This window comes from Danio aesculapii, chromosome 14 (assembly GCF_903798145.1).
Source record: "Danio aesculapii chromosome 14, fDanAes4.1, whole genome shotgun sequence".
Lineage (NCBI taxonomy): Eukaryota > Metazoa > Chordata > Actinopteri > Cypriniformes > Danionidae > Danio > Danio aesculapii.
The window spans coordinates 48,213,299-48,228,721 of NC_079448.1; the positions used below are offsets into that span (position 1 = coordinate 48,213,299).

General features: G+C 34.0%; 2 protein-coding genes across 3 annotated transcripts in view; one reads left to right on the forward strand and one right to left on the reverse strand.

Annotated features, from left to right (window-relative positions):
- Positions 1–7,570, forward strand: part of naa15a (N-alpha-acetyltransferase 15, NatA auxiliary subunit a) — a 34,551-nt gene extending 26,981 nt beyond the window's left edge. The window contains exons 16-20 of the mRNA XM_056471699.1: positions 862–970; positions 2,739–2,837; positions 2,914–3,057; positions 5,386–5,483; positions 7,267–7,570. Of these exons, the coding sequence (XP_056327674.1) occupies positions 862–970; positions 2,739–2,837; positions 2,914–3,057; positions 5,386–5,483; positions 7,267–7,473 (657 nt within the window). The 3' untranslated portion in view covers positions 7,474–7,570. The remainder of the gene's footprint in view (positions 1–861; positions 971–2,738; positions 2,838–2,913; positions 3,058–5,385; positions 5,484–7,266) is intronic.
- A 2,144-nt stretch (positions 7,571–9,714) lies between these two features.
- ugl (ureidoglycolate lyase) overlaps positions 9,715–15,423 on the reverse strand; it is a 20,275-nt gene continuing 14,566 nt past the window's right edge. For both annotated transcript variants that reach the window (XM_056471701.1, XM_056471700.1), the window contains exons 12-15: positions 14,164–14,236; positions 14,019–14,086; positions 12,961–13,091; positions 9,715–10,597 (exon numbers count right to left, since the gene is read on the reverse strand). In XM_056471701.1, coding sequence (XP_056327676.1) covers positions 10,429–10,597; positions 12,961–13,091; positions 14,019–14,086; positions 14,164–14,236 — 441 coding nt within the window. In that variant the 3' untranslated portion in view covers positions 9,715–10,428. The remainder of the gene's footprint in view (positions 10,598–12,960; positions 13,092–14,018; positions 14,087–14,163; positions 14,237–15,423) is intronic.

Here is a 15,423-nt window from a genome sequence, read left to right on the forward strand (position 1 = left end):
TATCTTCATTATGTTGGTGACAACAGCCTAGTGGTTAAGTGCGCCGACATATAACACCATGGTGCTCACGTTTCCCGAGTTCGATTCCCGGCTCGAGGTCCTTTGCCGACCCTTCCCCTCTCTCTGCTCCCAATAATTTCCTGTCTATAATCTCCACTTTCCTATCCAAATTAAAGGTGAAACCCCCCTATAAAAAAGTCTATTAAAGTATCTTCCTTACATTCTTACAATACTGTATATGCAGGACTTTTCATTTTCAGTCACCCAGTTCAAGCGCTTCCGGTAAACTGTATGCGTTTACAAAATCGCAGTATTTAAGGTCTGTTTTCTTTTAAAAGTCAATGATCTTCACCACCTTATTGAGACACAATATAAAGTGGGTGTCAGAATGTACAAGAAGCACTGCATTAAATACCATTGTTCCGCACCGTGTCTTTAAAATATGTACATTTATTTTACTACAGTATTTTTAATGGAGTTTCTACGCTAGCCTGCTAATCCTGATGGTTTGTGTGTGTAAACGGCTTTTCCCCTCGTTGTACACCTAAATGAATGCTTAAGTCTATTTAACTGGTTGTATTTTAATTACATTACAACATCGATGCTGTAAAAGGAACTGTATCGATTTGAAAAAAGTCACATTAACCGTTTACCGGAGGGGGAAAAACACTAGCTGGGCATATACCCTGTAATCTTTGTTTAGAAGTTCTTCATCGATTTATAGATACCTTGTGAGCACACTGACCTGGACACACGGTTGTGCATAAATGTAGTTTTATTAGTTTTCAAAACTTTTTTTAAAGTAATGCTGCTAAAAAGTATATGTATATAGAGTTTGCTTAGCTCTGTTTCTGTTTGCAGGTTGAGAATCCTCTAGAGGAAGCGGTGAAGTTCTTGACTCCTTTGAAGAACTTAGTAAAGAATAAAATCGAGACGCATCTGCTGGCATTTGAGATCTACCTCAGGAAAGGTGATTATATAAACTCAACAGCTGATTTCTCTGCGTGCGCTTTGTGTTTGGCTGGTCCGAAATCTTTATTCCAGTAATATAAAACGACAGGGCTTTAAGGCAATGCATGTAGATGTTTTGTTTGTTTCTGAAGCAACTGATGCACAAGCTGTAATGGCTAAAATAGCTGTGTCAGCAGCAGCTAATGTACATTTAAAGAGAGAGACATGGGCACGATTCACTGTATTACTGCACAAGTATTGTTTTTACTTTACGCCCAATTCACACAGTGCTTCAGAGGACTTTTACGGGAATCCATGTTTTAGGTAGATTAGGGTAGGGGAAGCACTAACGCATTTTCTGAGTGAGGTACTGTACATGTCAGATGCTCCGGGAAGCGAAATCTGAGGGAGAGAAAAAGTGAGTTCATGCATAAATATTATACAGCCTACCTTTGGCTTAATCCCTACCATTTTAGATCTTGTCGTGACAAGAGACCAAAAAAAGAAGCTGTATTTTTATTATTGTTATCATTGTCATTGAGTCAGATTGTACAAGTAACATAGTAGGCTACCTAATATGGTAAATAAGATATATATTATATTATATTATATTATATTATATTATATTATATTATATTATATTATATTATATTATATTATATTATATATTTTAATCGCAAAGTTGTCCGCAAATTAACGCCACAAAATCAGTAATTTTTATCACTCAAAATCACAAAAAATTGTGAAAAACACAAAAAATAGAGGGTCTGATATATATATATATATATATATATATATATATATATATATATATATATACATACATACACACACACATACATACATACATGCATGCATACATACACACACACACACAAAACACACATATCTTGATATATATATATATACACATACATACAACAGTTCTGTCTGGTTTTTGAATCTGATTGGCTGATAGCCGTGTAATATTCTCCAAATAACAGCACTCGTCCACCCTTTTGACCCTTCACTCTTGTGTATTACACCACCCACATACAGCGACAAGCAGAGGACACTCTACCATTTGACAAATATTGCAGCTGTTGGCCAGCATAATGTACTTTTAAGGCTTTTAGTCAAGAATGTAGTTGTTTAAATTGTAACTATGCAGTTTATTTATAAGGATATTGCCTGTTTTAAAATGTTTATAATTTCGGAGAGACAGCGCATTGACGGCCATTAGCCTGTCATTGAGCAAAGACGGTTGACAGAGACAAGTGTCTGACAAGACAGAGACCGCAAAATAATTCATAAAAGAAAAACAATGTAATTTCTAACTACAGCTGATCAAATCATTATTGAATAGGTAAAAGAAAGTAGTTCCTCATACAAAAGGATTTTTCGACACTCCATGTTTGATTTTCTTTTTAAAGTACACGATTATGCTGTTGAACTGTTGTAAAAACGCAATATCACACTTGAGCAGTGCGATATGGCTGTATATTGTCACTAGTGGGACACTAAGGCCAACGCACACCTCCAACCAGTGTCGATATACAGCCACATTGCACTGCTACTCGTGTGATATTGCTCATATATATGATATAAAGGTATAATGTGTTTATTATAGCAGAGTACAGTGTATAATTTAAATCTCAACATTTTTTATTGTTGTATTTTTCGTCTCTTTTTTTAGTTAACATTGTTAAACTTGTATATGAAACTAAATGCAGGAATGAACCTAGAATAAATATATGAAACTACATAAATATTTAAAAAATCCTCCTAATGTGCTTTTGTGTTTGTAGAAAAGTATCTGCTGATGCTGCAGTCGGTGAAGAGAGCTTATTCCCTGGACCCCGATCACCCGTGGCTCCACCAGTGTTTAGTGCGGTTCTTCAAAGGAGGTACATGACAGCAGCCGTGTTTCATTTATTATCAAAAAGCCATACAAGCTGACTGAATATATGCATGTGTTTTCAGTGTCGGACAGTAAGGATATGCCGGAGGCTGTGCAGACGGTTCTGAAACAGGAGATCACCAAGCTGTTTGGCGAGAGCGACCCCAAAACTTTCAACAAGAACTTCCTGAGCAAACATGCAAACTCAATACCACACAGAGTTGCAGGTACAAGATTTGTTCAATTCAGGTTTATTTGTAAAGCGCTTTTCACAATAATTATCGATTCAATGAAGCTTTACATAGCTGCACATTATTACATTACAATTAAAATCAGAAAAGTGAAGGTTATTAGTTACTGTAACTTTATTAGTTACTAAGAACTTTAAATAACTAGTAACTATTAGCTTTTAACAGTTCAAGTTATTATAAAGTAGTTAACCTGCAGTTATTTTCAGTTATTGAAAATAGTAAATTACGTAATAAAAAAAGTCACAAAATGTTTTTAACTTGATTTAGAAAATTAAATCAGGTTTCAACTTTTTTTTTTAGTTAAACAACTTTTAAGTTGATCTTTTAAGTCGGCTTAATTAATGTAAGTTGAAATGACTTGTAAATTTAAATAAATTCAACTTAAAAAATGTAAGTGAGTAGCATATTGTTTTACAGTGTAGGGATTCACAGCCTGGAAAGTGTCTAAAAACACACATAGGTCTTTAAAAATGCTTGAATTAAATTTGAAATGAAATTTGGATATGGTGTAATTTCAACACTGCTGCTGCCAAAATTTCTCAAATTTAAATCTTGACAAATATTGCATGTTTTTTGGAGGTGTGAACCTATACTGGTCTCACGGTTCGGTTACGATTATCATGCCATCGATTCGGTTCAATTTGCTAATTCGCTGCATTGACGATGCTTTCCATACACAGTGTTGTATTTTGGGGGGTGACTATAACAAGCTGTCTGTATAAACACACACACACACACACACACACACACACACACACACTCATGGACACACAAGCACCACACTGTCTCTCATTCACACACATACACAGACATAGACAGCACCAAACAAACGCACGCACACACTCGGGAGCGATATTGAGACCGCCCACTCCTGTTAAAATTAAACCAGAGTTACCGACCGCTCCTGCGCTTTTATTCGGAGATTTATACGGAATGCATACAGCCGAGAGGAAAAGAGAGGGCAGGAAAACTCAAGCCAGCAGGTGAAATGGGCCACAGTGAGAGAGAAATAGAGTTTACTTTCATTCCCTCAATCGCAGAGAAATAGGGGCTTCTGCTGTAAGTGCCAGTGAAAGACTTTCCAGAAAACACACACACAGTGAAGTTTTTAAGAAGTTGGCACCAGTAGTGTTAAATACCCACGCTCGTGACAGAGCTCATATGAGATAAATGACATTAGTACATAATAAACGGTTATGATTATTACTGAACCGATACCGAATTGTTAACATCTGCATCACGGTGCACCGAAAAAACTATTCATTTTGACACCCCTAATGTTTTATCACTATTTCAGAAACCATATTTGAATATTATATGTATTAAATTCAACACTTTAAAGATATTTGTACATGACTGTTCAAAACGCTCTAATTGTTTTTGAAAATGAAACGTTTAAAACGTCATCATTAAGGTTTTGAATCTAAATATAAAGTGTAAGTGACTTTCACGGCTTTACATGTGCTAGCGGTGTGATTACAAAAGTGCTGGATTAAAGTTAATGGTGCTTTAAAATGCAGGAAGCCTGTTAATTAAATAGACTATTATGAGTCTCAACAGTCTAGCATTAGGTTAAACACCTTCACATGCACAGGGTCAAACAAATGCATTATTGATCTTTCTTTTTTTAAAACAAGTGCCATCGAATAGAAATCACATTTAGAAATGTAGTCGAATTGTGTATTCTCGTATTAAATGAAACATTTACAAGCAAAACTAAATTTAAATGTTTTAGAAAATGCAAAAGCATAAAGTATATTTAGGCAACAATTATTAAACACTTTTTAATACACAAATTGATTTAAACTGATACTAGCAGGATGTGTTAAATATGATATAAAATCCACGTTTTGCTTATTCGGAGGACTGAAAACATGGAGGAATCACTTTAGTCTCCAGAAATGTAAGACAGACAATTAAAATATTAAAAACATAGAATGATACTCTCTCTGCTCTTTCCAATTTAATTGTTCAAAATATAACCTAAAACTAAAAATGTAGATAATTTACAGTAACACTTGCGTTTAATACATAGTTTGCACAAAAAGCAATTCTGCATAATATTATGTGTACTTCATGTGTTTAAATTAAGGTAGTATTTAATTAAAAATCATAAAAATGAAACGACTTTGTGAACATAAATCCTAAACTTTATTAAAGTAGGCGCAAATATAAAGTGCGTTTATTCTCTTTTTTTATTGAACTACACTAAATCTGAACTGCACTTTCATTCAAACGAAACGTTTGCTCACTTGTTTTCTGTACCTGCTTATTTTGCTGCTAAAATGAGCCTCTCGTTCTCAGCTGCTAAGATGATGGTGTTTCTGGACTCTTCCTCTGAAGGAAAGGCTGCAGAGTTGGCTACCTCTTTAAACGAGTCTCTCACAGACAGAAGCCTTCAGGTAAAACAACACTATAGTGGGAAAGATGGCTAGTAAAATAGGCATTAATGTCTACCATTGCTTATAGAGTCAATAAAAAACAAATCTAACCACTAATTTTATTTTTTAAATAAGCTCATTTTACAACCCCCCCAAGACTTAAAGGTGCTGTTTGTAAGTTTTTGACTAAAAACATAAACTAAACATTTGACTAAAGCATAAAAATACCATAATATGTTTGCAGATATTTAAGAAACATACCAAGTGAACATTCTTGTTTATCTGAAAAACAATACTGAAGTCAGATATTCTGATTTGTGTTACGTGCCGGAATGTCTGTCTTTGTTTTGGTTCTTTTAACCCGCCCACTGGCACTTTAGCCTATTATATTTCAGCACCCCAAGTTGCCCTGGTGAAAAACAGTATTTCATTCATTCATTCAGAAAGGCTCTTGAAGCATGAGTCCGTGACTGAAATGCGACCTCCGGTGGACAGTAGCAGCCTCTGAAATGAGACGCGGATTCAGAGTTTCACATCAGGTTATTAATTAGCAAATAATATAAATATTATGAACGTAAACATTGGGTTATATTGTAACCCCGTGTCCTAACAACACGCTACGTTACACGATTTGCAGTGATTGGGCTGTTTGCACCAGACGAAACTCGACAGAAATTTAAATACAGCCATTCAGAAATACTGAATAGTGCACTTACTGCACCACAACGAAATGGTAAGGTTTATAACCTAATTAATATATATTAAACCTCTTTAACATTATTAAATGTACATGCTGAATCACTGATGTGTGTTGGTTTTGAGTAGGGATGTACCAAGATCATTTTTTTGGATCCAATCCGGATACCAAAATTCTAAGTATTGACCGATACAGATCTGATCCCGATACTTTGCTTTTTTTTTTTTTTTTTTAATACAGTTAATAATAATAAACTCAAGTAATATATCTTCTTTAGTAAACAATAACAGACCCATAGGCACAATCTAACTAAAACATGATGCTTGCTGTAAACTGTAGGCTGTTATTTGAGCATTCGTTATGACATTGATATCTGTTGTGGTCCAGCTTATGTGTCCTTTTTTAATATAAAGATTATTCTTTGAAATCTGTATTAGGCTACCAATATTGACCCTAATCGCTGGTAAAATACCCAGACTTTTAGAAAAGCCTGAATTTTTTTTAATAAATTTTTTTCTGCAGGTTTAACTAAACCATCTGAGTCCAGTACTCAATAAACATTCCCTCGCCTAAACTCGCCGCGAATGAGATGAAAAACTGAAAGCATCCATATTGCGCCCATCAGTTTCTCTTTTATTAATTTAGTCAACTACTTTGACCACAATGGGTCAGGCTTTATAAACTATTCGCAGCACTTAAAGTATTCCCATCGGAAGAATAAACTCATTCTGAAGGATGTGAGAACAGAAACTCATTGTGAGAAGAATTTTACGGAGCCGATAAAAGCCGTTGCTTTTAATTAGAACAAGGGTTAAATCAGCCCTAAACCAGCCTTTGGGCTTGATATTCAGGCACACTCGCATCAATCTGGCAACCTGCACTTGCATGCACTTGTCAGGAGGAGCCGAGTGAAAATGTGTTTTGATCCAGGAGTGCAATACCTAGTACAACCACTGGGTGGCAAACTTACATACTGCACCTTTAAGCAAAAAATTTTTTACCATTCTGAGATCAACCATGTTTTTAGGAGGCGTCTTATCTTGATATTGCTGCTAAAAATGTTTCCTAAAAAGCATGACATCTAATGTTTCCATGTGTGCACCTCAGACGTGCGCAGAGGTGCTCCAGGCCCTGAGAGACGGCAATCTGGGCTCCCAGCAAGAGAAATACACCGAATCCTACCGCGTGTCCTGCCACGGCCTCTACCCCTACGCCGTGGCCTTCATGCCTCCCGGCTATCAGGACAACACGGCGGTGACCACCAATGGAGACCTTTCCCCCTGCGACCACGAGGACCTGCCCAACGAGATGTGAAGCGCTTTTACACCAGACTCCACTGCACTAAAGACCACCGTTACCTTCCGCCGAGCAATAGGGGAGAGAAAAACCTTTATTTTCCTGTTCCTTTTCTATCTTTTTTTTTAATATGGCGTCTAGAGCAGAATAAACGGTATTACAGAAATCGATTGATCGATCAGGACAGTCACGTGCGCATCTTGCTTCTCATGTTTTTAAGAGTAATTTATATGAGATGATGATATTAAAGAGAACCGAATATTTCTGGAGGAGCAATACTGGTCGTGTGCCAAACCTGATGACGGCACCAGGGGACGGGGGGTGTTTTTTTGGGGGGGGAGTGGGGGAGTGAAATATTGTGGATCAGCAAGCAGTCATTGAGGAGGCTTAAGATGTTCGGCTGATCAACTAATAACTGTGTTGATTTAAAGGTCATCTGAGGAGAGGCAGACGTGTGCATCTCGTATTTTATTTCCCTCTCGTTCATGGTCTGCTGCCTTTTGGTTATTCAGTAAACGTCTCACAGTGGCTTCTGTGACCGTTTCATTTTGGGTTTGTTTGGCTTTCGTTTTTAGTTAAATTTTTTCTCCCACTTATTGTTTTTGGGTTTCTCATGCTGGTTTATTTTATTTTATTTTATTTAGTTTTTTCTTCCAAGACTCCATCAAACATACCACTGTCTGAATTCTGACAACATGTCCCGTCGTTTGACACTCACACAGTTACAAATAAAACAAAATAACATGACTGTAATGCTCTTCGCTTTCTGTTTTTTAATTTCACTGTGAGGTTTTGGAAGAGTTTCGTCTTTGCTGAAATGTAGAACATGAGAATTGCTCAAATAAGTGTCATTTCTGGCTATATAGAGCTGGGATTTGTAATTAATTTGCAGAGGAGGTATTTATTTTTGCTTCACTCATCTAGGCTTTCTTTTATTGGTTGCTTTGCAAATAAAAGTGCTTACAGATATGTTACAAGCAGTGCTTCTCAACCTTATATATTTGGTGCCATATTCACTACCTGACAAAAGTCTTGTTGCCTGTCCAAGTTTGAGGAACAACAAGTAATAACTTCTAGTTGATCATTTGGTATCAGAAGTGGCTTATATGAAAGGCAAAGGCCTCTAGATTACGCTTGTTTTACCCAAATATAATACGATCATGCCTTGATTTCTAATGATTTTATTAGGACAGTAAGGTCTGACTTTCTTAGACAAAAGTCTTGTCACTTAACAGAAATAATGTCCAGTATAGAATATAAAGTCATGCTGCAGTGGAGAAAGAATGAATATTGTGTATGACTCCCATGAGCCTGGAGGACTGCATCCATACATCTCTGCAATGACTCAAATAACTAATTAATAAAGTCATCTGGAATGGCAAAGAAAGCGTTCTTGCAGGACTCCCAGAGTTCATCAAGATTCATCTTTAATGCCTCCATCTTACCTCAGACAAGCTCAATAATGTTTATACCTGGGGACTGGGCTGGCCAATCCTGGAGCACCTTGACCCTTTTTGCTTTCAGGAACTTTGATGTGGGGACTGAAGTATGAGAAGGAGCGCTATCCTGCTGAAGAATTTGCCCTCTCCTGTGGTTTGTAATGTAATGGGCAGCACAAATGTCTTGATACCTCAGGCTGTTGATGTTGCCATTGGTGACAAATGTATTAATGTTTAAGGGATTTTTTTAATAGCGGTAGCTGAAATTCTGCTAAATGTTCAATATGATCAATATAAGAAACTAAATCTGCCAAGCAGTGGGTAGCACATTCCCCTCACAGCAAGAAGGTAACTGGTTCGACCCTCAGCTAGGTCAGTTGGCATTTCTGTGTGGAGTTTGCATGTTCTCCCCAAGTTCGCGTAGGTTTCCTCCGGATGCTCCGGTTTCCCCCACAAGTCCAAACACATGTATAGGTGAATTGGGTAGGCTAAATTGTCCGTAGTGGATGAGTGTATATGGTTGTTTCCCAGTGATGGGTTGCAGCTGGAAGGGCATCCGCTGCGTAAAACATGTGCTGGATAAGCTGGCAGTTTATTCCACTGTGGCGACCCCAGATTAATAAAGGGACTAAGCCGAAAAGAAAATAAATGAATGAATCTGTCAGTAGGATGGCTTAGAGTGATTCTTTCATTCAAATGATTCTTTTAAAGCAGCTGGTTCATTTAAGTGGCTTGATACATGAACAAAACATTGACTCGATTGATTTGTTCAGAAATAAATTCACACTGTTGCTCAGAGATAAACAAATGATCTGCTCTGTTTATTTAAAACTATTTTTATTGGCATAAAGCTGAATATTTCATCCAAAGGTTTACTCTATAAACTTGTAGTTTGTTAAACTGTTGTATAAAAATCAACATTAAATTTGTGATCGCTCTCATGCACTGATATTCAGGAAGATGCCACTGTTTTGGGCTATTACTGTACATAACTATATCATTCCTCCTCAATCAAAAACTGACACATCTCTGTAAACCCAGAATGTTCCTGTAATGCTCCCATGTGGTTTCTATTTTGGGAGCAAAATAAGAATGTTCTGGCAACATTTGTTTGTTTATTTATTTGTTTATTGGTAGTCAAAATCCAACCTTCTGAAAACGTCGCAGGCCGATTTTTAAATTATAACATAAGAAAACCTAAAACAGAACGTTCCAGGAACATTTGTGCTGTGATGGATATTTTTTGGATTTTATATTCATCATTGAGTCATTCTAACGGCTTTCTCAGCAGGCAATGAATGCTTTTGGACTTGTTTTAGTATCTCAGATCACATATTAGGATATTAATGTAAATTAAATATCGCACATCCTGTTGAGAATCACTGCACAATAGCTAAATTGATCTCTTTATTTTCAGACTTCACTATTATTCATCTTCATAACTGTGTGTTTAATGTGTGCAGAGTTTTAGTGTTTGGCAGATGTCATGATGAAATACTCCTGTGCTTTATTTTGCATGTGATTTATTACTTGGTTACAGTCTGGCTTTTGGCGCTGCGTCTGTCTGTCCGTCCTCATGTCCGCTCTGTGAGCTCAGGAAAGTGTGGTCCAGGTTGAGGTATGTAGTGAGGAACTCTGGGAAATTGTTTTTCTGTACAATTTCTAGAAACATGGACACTGCAGTCATCAGCCTCTGTTTGTCTCTAAAGAGGGTGGAAATGAGGGAAAAGGTCAGTATTTCTCAATGTGAGCTCTTGGCCAACAGATTGCTCTCTAATAGATCCATGGGTAAGATTAGAGAAATTAATGATTTTATTTTTCATTCTATGTTATTGTTAGACCCATTACGTGTGTGTGTGTGTGTGTATGTATATATATATATATATATATATATATATAAATAATGTATGTATGTATATATGTATGTATGTGTATAAATTGACATTCATATATATATATATACTATTATATGATTACTTTTTATTAGCTTTTCTTTTTAAATTCTACTTTTGTTATTCAGTAAAACCTTTGTAATTAGTTTTTCTTTTTTATTTTCTTCATACATTACTATTTTATATTACATTATTTTTATTTTATATTTATGTACATTTTTAAATGAAGATTTTTCTTTTTGATTGAATTTTTATTTAGTTTTATTTATTATAATTTCAATTTTCATTGTACAGGTTTCAAAATGTTGATATGGGCTTTTCTATATATATATATATATATATATATATATATATATATATATATATATATATATATATATATATATATATATATATATATATCTATAGACACTTGAAGTCAGAATTATTAGCCCCCTGTTAATTTTTTCGCCAATTTCTGTTAAATGGAGAGCAGATTTGTTCAACACATTTCTAAACATAATAGCTTTAATAACTCATCTCTATTAACTGAATTATTTTATCTTTGCCATGATGACAGTAAATAATATTCGACTAGATATTTTTCAAGACACTTCTATACAGCTTAAAGTGACATTTAAAGGCTTGACTAGGTTAACTAGGCAGGTTAGGGTAATTAGGCATGTTATTTTATAACGATAGTTTGTTCTGTAGACTATCGAAAAAATATATAGCTTAAGGGGGCTAATAATTTTGTCCTTAAAATGATTAAATTTATTTATTTCCTCAACTCTACCCACAATACCCCATAATGACAATGTGAAAAAAGAGTTTTTGAAATTGTTGCTAATTTATTAAACATAAAAACCCTGAAAAATCACATGTACAGAAGTATTCACATCCTTTACTCAATACTTTGTTGATGCACCTTTGGCAGCAATTACAGCCTCAAGTCTTTTTGAATATGATGCCACAAGCTTGGCACACCTGTCTTTGGGAATTTTTGCCCATTCCTCTTTGCAGTACCTCTCAAGCTCTATCAGGTTGGATAGGAAGCGGCGGTGTACAGCCATTTTCAGATCTCTCCAGAGATGTTCAATAGGATTTAGGTCTGGGCTCTGGCTGGGCCACAAGGACATTCACAGAGTTGTTGTGAAGCCACTCTATTGATATTTTTGTGGTGTGCTTTGGGTCATTGTCCTGCTGGAATATGAACCGTCGCCCCAGTCTGAGGTCAAGAGCACTCTGAAGCAGGTTTTCATTCAGGATGTCTCTGTACATTGCTGCATTCATCTTTCCCTCTATCCTGACTGGTCTTTCAGTTCCTGCTGCTGAAAAACACCCCACAGCATGATGCTGCCACCAACATGCTTCACTGTAGAAATGGTATTAGCCTGGTGATGAGCGGTGCCTGGTTTTCTCCAAACGTAACGGCTGACATTCACTCCAAAGAGTTCAATTTTAGTCTCATCAGACCAGAGAATTTTGTTTCTTATGGTCTGAGTGTCCTTTAGATGCCTTTTGGTAAATTCCATGCGGGGAGTGGCTTCCGTCTGGCCACTCTACCATACAGGCCTGATTGGTGGATTGCTGTACAGATGGTTGTCCTTCTGTAAGGTTCTCCTCTCTCCACAGAAGAACGCTGGAGCTCAGACAGTGACCATCGGGTTATTGATCACCTCCCTGACTAAGACCCTTTTACCAATCAACTGAATTGACCACAGGTGAACTCAAATTAAGCTGCTGAAACATCTGAAGAATGATCAGTGGAAACAGAATGTACCTGAGCTCAATTTAAAGCTTCACCCCAAAGCCTGTCAATACTTCTGTACATGAGATTTTTCAGGTTTTTTATTTTAAATAAATTTGCAACAATTTTAAAACTCTTTTTTCACATTGTCATTATGGGCTATTGTGTGTAGAATTTTGAGAAAATAAATTAATTTAATCCATTTTGGAATAAGGCTGTAACATAAAAAAAAGTGGAAAAAGTGAAGCGCTATCAATACTTTCCGGATGCACTATATATATATATATATATATATATATATATATATATATATATATATATATATATATATATATATATATATATATTACACACACACACATATATACATATATATACACATATATATAACAAATATATTCTACTATCTGAAATGTGTGGCATCTGTACTGTACAGATCACTCACCTGTTTGTTTGGCAGCGTGTGGCAGTCTTTAGTTCTCCCATCAGATCTTCAGCCAATCTGCTGACCAGAGCTCGGGTCACTACAGTCCCATCATCCTCCAGGTGCACCTGATGCCGGATCCACTGCCAAACCTGAGCAATACAAGCGCTTCAAGTAAGAGCTGCTGTGTTTTACTCCATCACATACAGTTGAAGTCAAAATGATTCTCCCTACAGTGAAATTTAAATTCTTTTTCAAATATCTCCAAAGTGATGTTTAACAGAGCAAGGAATTTTCACAGTATTTCCTATAACATTGTTTCTTCTGGGGAAAGTCATTTCTTTTACTTTGGCTAGAATAAAAGCAGTTTTCACATTTTTAAAAGCTATTTTAAGGTCAATATTAACCCCCTTAAGCTATAGAATTGTTTTTGATTGTCTTCAGAACAAACATAATAACCCAGTGAAGTCTTTAAATGTCACTTTACGCTGGATACTAGTATCTATCAAAATAAGTAGTAAAATATTATGTACTGTCATCATGGCAGAGACAAATGTTTTTAATTATTAAGAAATAGTTATCAAAACTCTTATGTGGGAAAAAAAATCTCTCTGTTAAACAACATTTGGGAATTTTACTCTTTACTAAGAGAAAGAAAAAACACTGAAATCCAAATGATCTGTACACATATTTCTATATTATCATTTTACATCAGAATTATTTACTCTCTCTCATTTACATGAAAAAATAACAATAGTCATGAAATAAAATTAATTAAAAAATAATAAATCACAGCCAATTTAGTTTATTCAGTTCACCTATACCACATGTCTTTGGACTGTGGGAAAAAACGGAGTACCCAGAGGGAAACCCACACCAACATGGGGAGAACATGCAAACTCCACACAGAAATCCCAACTAACCCAGCTGGGGCATGAACCAGCAACCTTCTTGCCGTGAGGCGACAGTGTTAACCACTGAGCCACCGTGCCACCCCACTTGGGAAATGTTTTTAAAAGAATTCAAATTTCACAGGAGAGCGAATCATTTAGACTTTATCCGAACTGTTAATAACTGACCTGAGATCTGGATATCTCTGCAGTTGCTGAATCCTCAACCTTTCCCAGATAGAAGAAATGACCTCTACCTGCAGAAATAATAACCATTAAAACTCCTTTTATCCGAGTACTGAGCTTAAAAGTGTTAATCCATTGGTGAAAATACCTGAAAGCCAGGCTTCAATGAAGAGAACTCCTACAGAAATGTTGTATCTCAGTCCATACAGTGTCACTCCTCCCTATAAAGAGATATAAAGCACTGAATAAGGTTGTTCACCCCAAAATAATAAATTATTATTAATATATTATGATTGTTATTGTTGTTATTATACATGTATTATTAATATTATTATGTTTATTTTTATTTTTTATTATGTGTTTATTATTATTTTTATTATTATTGTGTGTTTATTATTATTATTTTTCTTATTATTATACATGTATTATTATTATTATACATTATTATTATGTGTTTATTTTTATTATTATTTTATTATTATTATTATGTGTTTATTATTATTATTGTTGTTGTTATTATTATTACTATTATTATTATTATACATTATTATTATTATTGTTATTATACATGTATTATTATTATTATTGTGTTTATTTTTTATTTTATTATTATTATTATGTGTTTATTATTATTGTGTTTGTTTATTATTGTTGTTGTTGTTGTTATTATTATACATTATTATTATTATTGTACATGTATTATTATTATTATTATTATACATTATTATTATTATTGTTATTATACATGTATTATTATTATTATTATTATACATTATTATTATTGTTGTTATTATTATTATTATGTGTTTATTATTATTATTTTGTGTTTATTTTTTATTTTTATTATGTGTTTATTATTATTATTATTATTATTATTATTATGTGTTTATGTTTTATTTTTATTATTATGTGTTTATTATTATTATTTTGTATTTATTTTTTATTTTTATTATTATGTGTTTATAATTATTATTATTATGTGTTTATTTATTATTATTATTATTATTATATGTTTATTTATTATTATTATTATTATTATATGTTTATTTATTATTATTATTATTATTATATGTTTATTTATTATTATTATTATTATATGTTTATTATTATTATTATTATTATTATTATTATTATTATTATTATATGTTTATTTATTATTATTAATATTATTTTTATTATATGTTTATTATTATTATTATTATTATTATTATTATATGTTTATTTATTATTATTATTATTATTATTATTATTATTATTATTATTATATGTTTATTATTATTATTATTATTATTATTATTATTATGTGTTTATTATTATTATACATTAATTATTATTATTCATTCATTCATTTTATTTTCGGCTTAGTCCCTTTATTAATCAGGGGTCGCCACAGCGGAAAGAACTGCCA